At 39.3% G+C, this 15,165-nt stretch overlaps 1 protein-coding gene across 8 annotated transcripts in view; it reads right to left on the minus strand.

The window, feature by feature from the left end:
* Positions 1 to 15,165, minus strand: part of FRYL (FRY like transcription coactivator) — a 160,583-nt gene that overhangs the window by 125,352 nt on the left and 20,066 nt on the right. For 3 of the 8 annotated variants that reach the window (XM_030492101.1, XM_030492098.1, XM_030492100.1), the window contains exon 1: positions 10,267 to 10,633. The exons of 1 other annotated variant lie outside the window; for it this stretch is intronic. In XM_030492101.1, coding sequence (XP_030347961.1) covers positions 10,267 to 10,471 — 205 coding nt within the window. In that variant the 5' untranslated portion in view covers positions 10,472 to 10,633. Of the gene's footprint in view, positions 1 to 10,266; positions 10,636 to 15,165 lie in introns of those variants that run through there. 4 more of the 8 variants (XM_030492102.1, XM_030492108.2, XM_030492099.1 and 1 more) reach the window with 3 other exon arrangements.

A 15,165-nucleotide genomic window follows, 5' to 3' on the forward strand; every position in this document is an offset into this window, starting at 1 on the left:
GGTTTTTTTCTCTAGGAGTACATGCATACCACACTACCTCCCTCCCCCAACCCCTAATGCAGTTTTTGCTCTTTGCTACTGGGCTGGCTGAGCTAACAGAATATAATCTGCCTACTTATGCCTCTACAAAATATTTTGCATTAATAATTCCAGCATAAATATTCCACTTAAAAAACACAGCTAAAGGCATTCTTTTAAGTTATGTAAAAACATGCAGTCACTGTTGCTTCCAAAAGTTTCTTTGAGGTTTTTCAATCCTACTACATTCATCTTCAGGATGATACAGACTGACAGAAAATGCATTCAGGCAAAGAACTTCAAATAGTGTTTCCCATTTAATGTAAATTGTAATTATGAGTTTTCCAACTAGTTCCAGAAGGACACTGAAGATGTACAGCTTTCTTGCAGAGCCTCTGAGTAAGATCAAAGAGGATGCTGTTAATATGTAACTTTTCAGTTAACGTTATCTTGAGTAGTAATCCTACCTTAAAAAAAGACAAACAAAATATAAAATAAAAAAAATCACCCACGACTTTAAAGAAATAATAATTAAACCCGGGGGGGGGGGGGGGTCAGGGGGGGAATCAATCAGCTTTCAAGGTAGTTTAACAAGGACCCTACCACCTTTGTAGGGATTTAGACTAAAGAGATGTCAATCTGGTCCTTCCTGAAAATCCAGCTTTCCAGACCAGCAAACATCATAAGATTACAAGGAAACGAAGGAGTACTAAAAAGGTGAAACATTTCAAACAACCCAGCAGGCAGCTGAGATATCTAATGAACCTCTCTCCAAGAGGAAATGAGACAGGTGAAGTGATAAATGAACCTAGAGCTGTTACTGTATCTCATGAGCCTGACAAATCCAAGGGTCAATTTTCACAGGCATCCCTGTAGTTAAAATTCTAGAGAATTCAGTGATTTACTCCCTCTCAGATGCTCAATTTCAATCTTCCAAATAAACTTTAAAGGCATAAAGCGCGATGAGTATGGTTCTGCCTGTGTTGGACAACCTGAAATAACTGCCTTAAGATCTGATCTACCCAATTCTGTACTGTGTCAGCACTAAATACCAACACCCCACTTTTCACCAACCTTTGAAGTAGAACCCAGAAACAGTTATGGAGCAACACAGAAAATCCCTGCTTAGTTGCTGGGCATTTAAATGGATAGACTAGGAAAAGGCTTAACTCTTGTTACCCTACAAGGCCTTAGGACAACTGCTACGAACCAGTTATGTTTCTATTTTAGTTGCTCCTCCCAAGCTGCTGGATGACTGCGCCACTTTTATGGGAAACATCGTATTTGCACTATGTGAGGATCAGCTACTCTATCCCTATGGAAAGGTGGGGTTTTTAGGGGGGAGGAGGGAGAAGGGATGCCAAAAAAACCCAAGAGTTTAGAACTCACGCAAGAAAACGTAAAAAATAAAAGCTAAAGTGGATTACCTACAGGGGGAAACTCAGCACAGAAGTCTGTTAAGCCCCATGAGTGCAGTACTACTTGGGTAGAAAATGTTCTCAGCTGCAGACTCCCACTAGACTCATGCAGCAGCTGAAGGTACTCATGTAATTGCCTTACCCTGCATCAGGAGATAAATTGCTGCCTTCTTCCCTCCATCATAAGCAAAGTCGAGCATTTGCTCCTGAGCCACTGGTGTTGGCAGCCTGCAGCCCACACCTGTTTATATGTTAAAGCACTTTACAGCCCCACGTAATGCAGATGTAGGTCTGGTTCAGCCACCTTTGCCACAGGGTGCTAACAGTAGGCAAATGGATGGAGGGCTGCACAGTTACAAGCAGGAACTACTTCAGGTAGCTAAATCTCATCACAAGCACAAGCCTACCAACTAACTCCACCGTAGCTTAAATCCCTATGTAGATAGCAGCTTTTACAAGCTCTGCACACAGAGTAGGAGGACTTTGAAAGCTGTAGGTACAGGCAAGAGAAGGTAAACAAGCAGGGGCAAAGCATGAACAGGCGATTTTCCCTTGAGGTTTCAACTCCTGAAATCGCCATTTGCGATGCTTCAGCTACACGAGGCAGGAGCATAAGGAGCTCCGACACCCAATATCATAAGTAAAATAATTACATTAACATGGCATTCTCCACAGTTGAACTGAATTGGCCTATTTCTTCACTCCAAAGCCAACAAATGTTTACACTGCGTTTTTTAATGCTTTAATTGCCAAGATTTAAACAATTAAGTGCTTTTAATGCTGAGTTTTAGAGCTTTCACATCTCTGCGAAATAGATACTCTTGTAGGAATCTGAAGCAGAAATACAGAATAGAAATGCTTTTCAGATTTAAAAAATGTAAGTAATATATACACATTGATTTGCAAAGTCAGAATTAATGGAATTCCCTAGTGTCATTTCTGAACCTTTACCCTCGGCATGAGTGCTGTTAAATTGAAGAAAAGCAAGAAAAGAAATACAGAAGTCAGGAGGAGAGAAAATAAGTAGTAACAAACCCAAAGGCAACAGTCAGCTACCAAACACCTAAGACACACTGAAACTGCACAAGGCTGCATTTGTCTGGAAGTTTTGCAAGCAGTCCACAGCACAAAGTTCCCTCACGCACCTCAGCTGGTGAGCTACAGAACAGCCTCTGCCAGCATCTCACTTGTGCCAGCACTGGGAGAGACCACCCAGCAGCCACAGAACTCAATGCTTCACCTTCAAGGCTGCATGCAACGCTCCATCCAGCCACCTGCATCCAGCAGAGTAGATCACATGGAAAGGGACAGCAGCGCTCCACTGCAACCCACACCCGTTATAGAAAAGTGACAAACCGAAATCAGGTGGTAGAAGCATGTTCAGGTAAAATGGAGAATATGCTTAGGCTTTTTCTGTTCAGGGAACTGGCTGCTCTCTATTTGTCAGGTTTGTTTTTTCCTAATGGAGTACTAACATACTGTTCATTTCTCTCAGTAATTGACCTGAACATGTTCACTTTCCAAACATACAATCTACCTACAAATGTATTATGGTATAAATTTCACAAACTTCTGAGCAAGTTAAACTACTCAGTTCTACATTGCTTCTTCCATGAAATAAGAGCTTATGGAAACCCCAGCCAAAAAAAAAAAGGGGGGGGGGGGGGGGTGAAAGACTTTAAAACTAATTCTAGCCAATAGAAAACAACATACTGACAAATACACTGTTTTTTATACAAGCTATGAGCTGCTTTTATATGTTTTACTTCCCTAATTTCCTGCTTTCAAGTTAAACAGTATTTTGAAACTAAAACCACTCTTCCTTCAGCCAGTCACTTTCTTAAAGAAGTAACTTAGACAAGGCTCACCCCAGTGCATCTTAAGAGATGCCAAGAGACACCAGTCAGTTTCGGATCAGTGTCTAATATGACACTGCAACAGCATCCTGATGCTGAAGTATCTAAAGCTCGTATTGCCATACCGGTCTTAATAAGCAATGGACGTCTCCAAAGCAATCAGGGTCCAACGCAAGTGCTTGTCACTAAAGACCTCGCTGGTACTAATGAGCTAAAGAATTACCATTATTTATGTAGTATCTATATATAAAGGGTATCATACAGCCTATAGTGAGGGCACACCAAGTGCTGAATATCCAGAGTGTTTCATGAAAACCTGCTGCAGACAGGTACCCTTTAGAAGGTACCACTGCTAAAGCAATGAGGCTTTCTGGAAGTTTCACCTGTCTCTTCAAATCAGTAGTGCATGTGGATTTCTCTTTCTTTTACTAATAAATAAAGACACCAAAAACCTTCAAGCACGAGACGAGAACCCTCTTATCTGGGAAGGCCTCTGCTTGCAGGGACGTTTTAGAACTCAGCTGGAGAGCAAGAAGACGCATGTCAAGTAAAACAGACAAAGCCACAAATACTACTTCCCAAATGACAGGTATTCTTCAACAGCACTTACTAATTGAGAAAATACATTCCCATCTGAAGAAGGCACTTGTGGCACTTCCTTAATCGAAGGGCAACTAAAAAGCTATTCAGTGTTTCAGTTAGACACACAAAGAATACCATTTACTGAAAATGGAGAGGCTTTCCAAAGTAGCCCTTGATTAAGATGAGATAGTTGAAATTATTTTCCCTCAGTTTGGATCCATGAAATACTTTTTAGAAGGAACACATATAAAGCTAGCACTCACAGGGTAAGAATCATTCCGCTATGGAAGAGCTTAAAACAAAAGAAACTAGAGACACAGAAGCCTACAAATCAAGACATAAAACAGCTAACAAGTGCAGCCAACAGAAACTGCCAACAGCCATCAAAAGTATCACGAATTACTGAAAAATGTCATATCTGCCTCTTCTGTTTACAATCCACATTTTCATTAGGAACAGAAAAAACACATCCCTAGAGGAGATAAAGACTAGTTAGATGACCTATAAACTGAAACTTTCGCATTTGAAACATCCACTTTTTTTCTTTTTCAACTGAAGAACGAAGAACTGTTTAAACAAAATATTCAAATTATAATCTTTCTCTAACTTTAATCTGAATTGCTGATGTCATCTTTATATGCAACTGCTGATTTAATCCAGCTGGTAAATACTGTATTGACCATACAAATACTTTCTTGGTCATTAGGGGGGTATTATTTTTGATTTTTTAGCCCAGTGATAGATTTGAATGTGTTTTTTAAAGAATAACAGTTTTTTACTTAAAGGAAAATTGCTCCTTACAAATGAGCTGAGATTTCAATTTTATCTGCTGTCCAGCCTGTTACAGGCTCTACCTTGGATCACTGACAGAGATTACAGAAGCAGACAGCAGAGTCACAGGTATGCTTTAAAATCCATTCTAATGCAAGAGATTTACAGTATGAATCAAAAAGGAACAACATGCTAAACGCTTCTCTCCCCCTCAAAATGTTGCTTTCAAAGCCTGTGAACAACTTTAGACACAGAGAATTTAAAAGAACACTTTTGTGTCCTTGTATTACCAGTATATCATAGACAGAACGGTTTTACAGTAGCATATTTTGCAATGAGTTTCTCTACATCTTGTCGACTTTAGCACTTCACAGCTCCCCTCAATCAGCCATTGCAGAATCTTCTGAAGACTTGCTTGGTTTTCTATGTTAAATTTTCTCACATTTTCCACATACCATCACTCCTCTCCCCCTCTCTTTCAAGTCAAAAGCTTTATTTTATGCCTCTCCCAACTATCTTGAAGTAACTGTGGATTGGTAAGGTAAAGAGAGATCTACTTTACCTACAATACCCTAAGTTTTAAGAGTGTTATCTTAAAGTAGCCGCCTAAAGATACTGTTTTAAAGAATATTTGCAGGTAAATATTGTCCAATATCACCTCTAACATTTTTTCCCCCTTAATGAACAGATGTTCATATTACTTCTGACTTTTCAGTTTATGATCTGCAAGACAGAAAGACAAATAGAACAGAAAAAAGCCAGGATTACCGACATGCAGAAGCAGCATTCGAAAAAAAAACACCTCTGAGAAATGTGATGCAGAGATAATCTATTAAGTAGACAATGGCATTAAAAAAATTGTAAGCTCGGCTCACATTTCAGAGGAAAACTAATAAATTACCTCCTCATGAAATCCATACAGTAAAGTAGCTGTCAAGTATGAAGAAAAAGCACTTCTAGATGTACCTTTGAGTTGTACTGTCACCTACCTTGAATGAAACACTAAGTTACAATTACTTTGTCATTCTTTGGGACAAGGTAAAGATAAGTTTTGAGGAAAAAATCCAAGCAAACAGCAAAAACCACAAACACTGTAGGAAAAGAGTATATTCATTGTAAATTTCTGCATGTTTATTCTTCAGATGAAAGCCTGAAACAACTACAGTAGAAGTGTATTAGGTATACAGCCAAGTACACAATGGGATAAAAAAAATCAGAACTCAAAAAAAATAGGGCTAAAAATGTTTGAGATATCTCCTAGAACTAAGTCATACCATTTTCTTTTTAACAATTAAATATAACTATAGTCGATTTTCCATATTAATGGTAAATTGAACAAGTCGGAGGCATACTCCCTTTGCACTTGGGCTTACTTTTAAAGAGACTTGCTGGACATTATGTCAGTTCATTATTGACTCTATCTTAAGCAAATGCCTTACTTAAAAAACATTTACCCAATGGTCACTCTATCTGCTTATAAGCAGTAATAATAAAACATATCATCACTGCACTTAGAATAAAACTCTGGAGAGATGCTTGCTTTTCCATTTAAAATATTCAGGAGTTTGTTTTCCACAAATCAATATATTTAAAACAGAGGGTATCCAGAAGGTGACTGCTACTTTTAGTGATGGTAAGACATCTACTGCTGCCCCCACTACTGACCAAAAAGGCCCTCCCAGTGAGTTGATTCCCCTTGTCAATTCTTAAAAATACTAATAAAAATATTAGACCATTTTCTGCTGACTTCATGAAATGAATCAGCTCAGGGAAAGGCCACACCAGTGCCCAACAGGAGATAGGGAAGGGTTGCACAGCTGGGAGCAAGACCGCCCTTTTCACCAGCAGCAAACTGTTAGATCAGCCTGATCCGATTGTAAAACTGCACTCAAAAATCTAACCAAAATCTCCTTTCCCTATATTCTGTTGCAAAGAGAGCCAAGAGCAGGTTCCAGAGGCCCTTAGGAAAGGTTCCTTATTACTTCTTATGGAAAATATACGCAGAACTATTTCCTGGAGCATTACTCAAGCTAAACAATACTATCTGCTGTGATAAGAAAACAGCAGAGAGAGTTACAGATTTCCACGTAAACGCATTCCAGATTCCAAACCGTGTGATGGAGCAGTCTCCGAACTATGTTCAGAGCAACAGCAAGCAGCAAACAGATTGGGCAGGGGTGAAGTCCTGGTGTTTAGTTATCCATTGACCCTTTCAGTCTCCTCAAACAGAAAATCAGAACTCAGGTACAGAACTAACTTTTATCCCAGACAGACGCTGGGACTCCAGGTCAGCCTCCGCTGTAAAGGCTGGTCAGAGATGTAAAATGGAGCGGAACGTGTCTGGCGGAGTTCCTGGTACCACAGGGACACAGCGCTTATAGGCAGCTTATGTGGACCCTGCCCCTGCACTTACAGCTCTGTTACTCACTTTACCATCAAAGAACACATTTCTGTCAGCTTATTTCTGCTCCCCCAACAGAAGCACTTGAAGGGACGCAGGTTTAATGTTCGCAAAAGGAAACATTTTCCATATGCAGAAATAACGTGGGTACCCTGAGCAACGGGAATATTCACATCACTGATAAATTTAACATCTCTTGTGCTGTTACTGCAGATTTGACTTACAGAGTTGGCCAGGAAGTGTTCCACAGTGTTAACTACCTTGCCTTACGACACAGAGCTGCAACAGAAGGGTGTATTTCACCCACCGCAGGTACGGTGCCGCTTGCCAGTTTGCACAGAGCAGCCACAGCAACTCCCCTTCCTTAACACTATAAACAGCAAAAGAAACAATATCAAACAGCTTATAGATGTGTCTGTACATGTACACATTTGTATGTGGGTTTCAGTACATGAAAATACTTTCCCTGGATCTTCCAAGCTCGTCTTTCTATGTTTGATTTGATTGTAGCTGTTTTGAGACAGAAGATTTGAAACTGAGACCATGTCAACTCTTAATCACTACAGCATATTTTAGAAGATTCTTCTTTTCCTAACATCTATTAATTGTTGTAATCCATACAATCATATGCAAACACTCTGGGGAGTGAGATGTATTTTTTTTTCCAGAGTTCTAATATTCTTATATTAGATTTCTAAAATACACTTGAAACCACTCTGACAGAAGCATTTACAAGATGTATCACAGAATATATTTCTATGGTCTTGGTTTTGGCTATAAAACAATTAAATTAACATTTTGAAAGGCAATACTGATACATATTTTAATCCTTAAAAAAAAAAAAATCTCATCACTTGAATTCCACACATAATATTTAGGTCAGATACATGCAAACCCCAAGCAGTATTATCAAAATAATACTTTTATGCTTTGGATGCCAGAAATAGGGGTTTTTTTATTTGGTTTAAGACCTTCTAACCTTTTACACTTTAAAATAGTCATCATACTCAGTATTTCAACTAAATTCTCAGAAATACAAAATGTTCCTGAACAGCAACAATAAGGAACAGAAAGGAAGAACAGTTTAAAAAAATACAACAAAACCTCCCACTTTCACACGTAACTACAAGGACAAACCACCTCAACTTCAAAAACCTACAGAGATCCTGAACAGCTTCATTATACTAAGTTTGGTGGTGCATTAACACCACATCTGCTGACATTAAACAAGTAAATGTTTACTCACATCCCCCCTAACACCTCACCCCCCCAGATCATTCTATTGTTTTATTACCTGTTTTGCTGGCACCTGCCTTCTGCAGCATACGCAGCTGGTAAACACAACAGTCCTTTTGCTCTCTTCCAGCCGAGCAGTTCATTCCATTACCAAGATACAAAAATAGAAATAAGCAGATAATTTAAAGAGGATTCAGCTACTATCTGGTATTGTAAAAGCATGATCCCAGAGCAGACGATAAGTCTGCATTTCGCAAATGACGACATCACACTATTAAGTGAAATTAGTCAGGCAGTACCCATTTCCACAAAATCACTCCTAATAATCACCATTTGGCAAATATTTAATGAGCAAGAAAGGAGAATTCATCTTCAAGAGTAGGACTGGTGTATTCTATGTTTATTATCCTCATTTGCTCAAACTGTTGAGAAAACACTGAACAAGGTTAGATGAAGGCATCTGTTGTCTACAAACTTCAGCCTATAGCATTTTCTTTTAACCTGACACAAAGACAATTCTATTTATTCTGAAATTATAACATTCGAAATAAAATAATTTTTTAAAAAGTGCTATAAAGAAACCATAATATAGCATAAAAGCAGAATTGAGTATGAGATACACCTATGGAGACATTTAGGCTGTGCACACCACGGTGACATTCAACTATGAACTTCAGAGCTCTACAGCATCCAAAGTTAAATGAGGACATGAACCTGACTAAAAGAACATCACCCTGCCAGACACCGCAAGCTTCTCATCAGAGTTTTCAAGCATACAGGCAATAACAGTCTTAACAGACTTTACATTCTGTAAGAAGCCTTCAGTAGTGCATACGATTACAACATCAACTTGGTCTAATTTGTTACACACAGGAACGTGTTTAACAAAACAGAACCGTCCCTGCCTTCCACTGCTGCCAATGTTACTCAACCTAACACATTAAAAAAAGTGGTTTACCTTACCATCAGAAAGGCTAAGAGAAGTCTTTTCCAGGGAAACCCCCTTCTCCCACCACAAACTTAATTTCCTATTTTAAGCTCAAAGTTCACCACCCAACAAGATGAATGTCACCATCTCCCATCTTTGCAGTTAGACACATAAGGAAGCAAATTTCAATGCCACACTAATTCCTGAAAATAGCCACCGCATACCAAAGGGTAAAAACTGAGCATCTGATAACCATCAGGTTCCAAGACCATAAAGGCTCAAGACCGTACTATTTTAGCTGACAGCAAAAGGAAGAAAAACACACAAGTAAAACTGGATTTTTTTCCACTGCCACCCAGTTGAACTATCTGAAAAAGGTACATTAACTCAACTCTACTTCTTTTTATCAGCAAAATACACTGTAATATTTAGACACTTACAGGTAGTAAATATATATCTTCATACACGCAAGCTTACCCATGTTCTTAAGTTAAAAATTCCCTATGTGATGTCCATATTTTTACTTTACTTCTTTAACTTGCATATTGTGTTTACAAAATACCCTGCAATCTTCAACACACTAAAAAAGGAAAGCATAAACATCTTTGAGATTAAAAAACTCTATAAGGAAAGCCTTTGAAAACTCAGGGGATTTGAAAACCAGGCAGGGAAAAGATGGCATGAAGCTTGAACTTGCAGTCAGCTCTGTGCAGCACAAGTCTGTCTAGACAACTCTTAGCGCCTAATCATAGCTACATTACAATTTAAATACTTAAATAGGGATACTCATCCCAAAAAGGGAGGGAGGTGGGAGAAGTCACACAGGCATGCAAAGACAAGGAGCACTCTAGAAATCCTGTAAAATTGCTTTCAAATAGGTCACTAACACAATAGCGTGTCAATGATAAAACAGTTCTAAAACTTAAGACACCATTATCATAGCGACTCTGATAAAAAGGCCTTTTATAACCAAATTTGTCAATTTAGCAAAATAATTATGATCGGAAGAAAAAGCTTAGTAATTGCTTTTACCGGGTTGATAGCATGGATACATACTGTAACCGGGATGTAAAACATGTGTCTCCTTATCTTCATCTATTGTCTGCCCTAATGCAAACAGCCTGACACGTCTCATCTTCAGTAGCCTTGGGGAGGTTTCACGGGCAGGACTCCCAACATCCAGATCTACCTCTCCAGAAGCAACAGTGGGAACAATTTTTTTCAGGAACTCCATTTTCACATGCCTCTGCGTTCTGTGCATTTACTGAATCCGGTAGTTTAGCTGCCCATTACACAGCGTGGCTCCCACATCAACTTCCTTGAGCACAGAGGTGGACTTCTCCTGGTGATGTCACGTTGAACCTGGGTGGTGCCAGCACCAGCACGTCACCTGCCAGCTGCTCCAAGGCAGATTTTAAAGGCGTCTAACTGCACGGGCTGATAAGAAAACCAAACAACAACAAGCCTATATATTAACTAACACACGCTAAACTCTGCGCTCTCAGAAGTGCCGTATTTAGCACTGCGACCATTTTAAGCACTACTAAAACGCACGGTGTATTTCCAAATTCCTATCTGACAGAGTTCAATAGCTCTTAATTTTCATTAAGTGCACAGAGTGTTCATCTGCATTTGAAAGATAGCACTTATCATTCAGAAAGTCTATGCACCAGCTTTATAAACACTGTCTAACAGCACCACAATTAAAGCATTTGCATTCTCACATGGTTTTAACCACTAGCTACGAAGACACTAACACTTATTAAGTTCTGTTCTGCACAGACTCTGATGCTATATTTACCACTTAAACTACTCAAACCACCTCCTCCAGAAAACGCCAAGTACAGAAATAACCTGCTTCATTTTGTCCAAATGTCCACTTTATCCCTAGGGCTACTTCTCCATATGCGCCTGGTTTGTTTTCATTTGGGGGCAGTTTAAATGTTGTTTAAATGTTGTTCTATATTTAGCTTAAAGAAGCCATTATGAAAGATACCTTGCATTTGGAGCAGAAAGCTCAAGGAGGCGGGGAAAGAGACATTAGTATAGAAGAGTGTTCCTTACCTTAATGCTTTCCACATTTGGGAATATGTATCATTGTATGATCGAAAGTTTTGTTATCTACTAGACTCGGAGTAGAGATCCACAGACACAATACTAGGTAATATTCCCGCCTCGTTCGCTACCAAAGACTGTACACTCTGAGATCAACTAATACTCACTCTGAACATCTGAGTGGCAGCCTGCATGGTTCTGCTACTTCTATGAAAGCAGCTCAGTGTCCAAGACGTTTCTGAATGCATTTAACACAGTTATGCAACTTGGTTGGTACAAGTTCCTTAAAGTTGCCACCTAAGACATTTTTCAAGTTCTATACAGATTGAAAAACATGTGATCTTTTCTATATTCAAATCTGCATTAAAATCCCCAAATACTGAAGTTAGTCTGTATTTCCCTTGTAAATGAATACAAAATTCTGACCTCATCATACAAGACACATTGTTGGAATATTATTTCCTGCAGTGGAAGATTTGGGAGGTAAACAAAAAAAATGTCCCAATAATGATTTCAATCACAGTATTTTTTCTACCAGTACAAAAAGTTACACAGAATACATCTTCAGAAAAGCATTACATGCATTTTCAGAACAGATAGTAAGATACCACAAAGGTAATTTGAGATTATAAAAGATCCTGAGTCATTACAAACTCAAGCAATCATTTATTCATAATAGCATTATTTTCTATAGAATTTCTTTTCTTTCCTTTGAAATCTTGCCACAACCCTACTTTGCAGTTTCTAACATCTGGGAACAAAAAAGAAATTCTGTGAGACTGAGAATGCTTCCAACCATCCACCTGCCAAACTGAAGTCTGCAAAGCAGGGAGTAACCTGGTATTTTGAGTTGTACCTAACTTAAACATCCTCTGAAAGGCTCACACTAGATAACAAAGTGCTCTTAATCACGCTATGGAGGTAGCGTCCACATGGACAAAAAGCGGAGATGACAAATGAAGTGCAAGTCCCTAGTGCAGCAGTTCAGTTAAACGCATAAGGTGCGACTTTCCACACAACATGCAGCATATGTGAACGGGACATAAATACAAAAAATAAGGGTTGAAACTATACTTTTTTAAAACAAGAAAACACAAAAGCCTTCCAAGAAATAGGATTTACAAACAAAACAAACAGGGAATAAAACCCATCACATGATCATATTTCACATACACATGATCAGATTTCAAGATTAAACTTGATAAACTGAAAAGCTTGTATAACACAGATGTATCCAAAAGCTTTTGATTTTTTTTTTTCATCAGGATGGCTTGTTTGACTCTTAAGAAAAGGACATGAAGGAGTTTTCTGCAGAAGATAGTTGAGGATATATACACACATTTATATATATTTATATATTTTTACATATGTATACAGTTGGATGGTGGTAAACTCCAGGACTTCCATACTTCATCACATTCTGTGAAAGCAGTATTGTATAAATAATGAAGCTAAGATACAGAACTCACATTCTGCCTGTCATCCTCTCTCACACTTGCCCTCACAATGTAGAGCTGTGTTTTTTTTCCTACAATCTGAGCAAGCTCTACAAATAAACTGTCAGGGGAAAACATTACAAACATTACAAGTCCTAATTGTCATACTCAAACTCATCTTTAAACAAAGGAAACCAAGAGCACCTTATTTGATCAATTCTAACAAATTTCTTATTCTGGAACCTCTAAATAAAAAAGAATGGGGGCCTCAAGCTTGTACAGAATTATCATTTCTATTACAGTACATTGTTTGATGTCTTTCCATGTGTATGCCACTTCTGTTTACTCAGAGGGTGACTCTGGTTGTGCACCAAAGCACCTGCTGAGGCCACCCAGGCTTCCCCCACCACAGTTCCACAGCTAGAGATAGAAACAACAAGACGACAGGGTCCGAGCCCCACATCCCTCACTAACACGAACCCACATGGGCAGGACTTGGCATCAGCAGGGATTACAGCGAGGTCACGAAACGCCCTTAAGGGAAGGACCAGGTTCCCAGAGAGGGCCCGCCCGGCAGGGCGCGAGCGCTGCCGCAGCGCCCCCCAGAGAAAGCGCGGCGCGCTGCAGGCCTCCCCTCGGCGGCACGGCTCTCTCATGGGGGCACACAGCCCCGCGGTTGGCCCCAGCTCCTCAGCAAGGCGGCCAGGCTGGCACGGCAACACAACATAAAGAACTCCAAAAGCAGGACTGCCCCTCCTGCTGGACACTGACTCTGGAGGTGCTGCCAAAGCAGCTCCAACAGCAGAGACCCAGCAGCGGGATTCTGTCTCCTATCTAAGCATTCTCACAGGTGGTAGTAGGAGGCACAATGGCCTCGAGTTGAAGAAGGAAGAGCTTAAAGTACATGGAGTAGTTCTTTAGAGCAATGTGATTCAAGTAGTCTCTACTGGCCCCACTCTTTAAAATTAATTGGAATTATGCTACATGTGAGTAGGAGAAAAGACACCCTTATCCTTCTTCACCTTGGCATCTTTTTTTCTGCTATTTGGGTGAAAAAGTAAGCCCTTTCTCCTTAAATATCTAGGGCCTTTGCTGCAATAAGGGAGTGTCAAGCCCAGGAAAGAGGCTGAGTCACCATGCCCGGAGGTATTGAAAAGTCATGTACATGGTTTAGTGGTAGATGTGGCTGTGCTACATTAACAGTTGGACTTGATGATCTTAAAGGTCTTTTTCCAACCTAAGTGATTCTGTATGGAAAGGGTGAGAGTTTTGCCTTTTGAGAAGGTGAGTGGTCCGGGTTACACGAAGCTGTCTCTACCTCATTTTTTTAAGATTCAGCTAGATAGGGTGCTGGAACATCTAGTCTAGACCCCGCTTCTGCCAAGAAAGGTTGCACCAGATGATCCTTGAGGTCTCTTCTGACCTGGTATTCTACAATTCTGTGTTAATATTCCTTGAGCTCAAGGGTTTAATATGCATTCTTGAGCCCATACTGAACACAGCATTAGTGTGCACCAAATAAGCATCATTACTATTTTCTCCAACTTGCTAATTTAAACCTCACAGTTTCAAGTGGGAGTGAATCTGCTAAGGAAATAGAGCAACTACGATAGCACCCAAAAAAACAAGTACAGGAAGTTTTTCCTTCTTGAATCTCAGAATAGAAGCCTGATTTGTAAGAATTTGTCTTATCCCAATAAAACAATCTGCTCCTCGCCCCCAAAAAAAAGTAAAGATAAGAGATGTACAGCTGAAAGCCAAATAAACAGTAGAGTTAGAAACTGAACCTGCAGTCTACCCTGCAAGTGTAAATTAACACACCTGCATTAAACTCCTGAGAGGTACCAGACAGCTGTATTGTATGTATGGGCTAATTAGCAGGACACTGTCATAATTTCATACAAAAGACTGTAGAGGTAGAGAAGATAAACCCCATTTCTTTGTATACACTGCACTTCTTTAAATGACATGCCTTTTTGCTTTAGAATTATAATATGGTCACATATATACCTTTTTGTTCATTAAATACAGAAACTGAACAGACAATATAACAGAAAAATATATGCATAGGGAGAAAATAGTTTATTTGTCAAATTGTGGAATCATCTCACCTTTTGGCACTCTGGACTAACCACCTGCAAGAACCTGACGTATTTAAAGGACATATTAACTTTGCATGTCAGAAAGTTTCAGAATTTTAAAAGATACTTAGAATAAAAGGCTATCCTTCATACGATTTAAAAATCACACTTTGCAGTTAATTCCCAAGCTACTCTGCATTAATGGTTTCATTGGTCCAGTTCAACGAATATGATTTCACAGGAAGAGAATTAAGGACTGGAATATGCCGGGAGAAAGCAATTTATAATTTTGCAATAAACCAGTGTAATGTATCAGTGTAAACTTCTTGTATTTTTATGCAAAACATAAAAATACAGCTACTTTAAACCTAAGCCATTTAATC

This window comes from Strigops habroptila, chromosome 7 (assembly GCF_004027225.2).
Source record: "Strigops habroptila isolate Jane chromosome 7, bStrHab1.2.pri, whole genome shotgun sequence".
NCBI lineage: Eukaryota > Metazoa > Chordata > Aves > Psittaciformes > Psittacidae > Strigops > Strigops habroptila.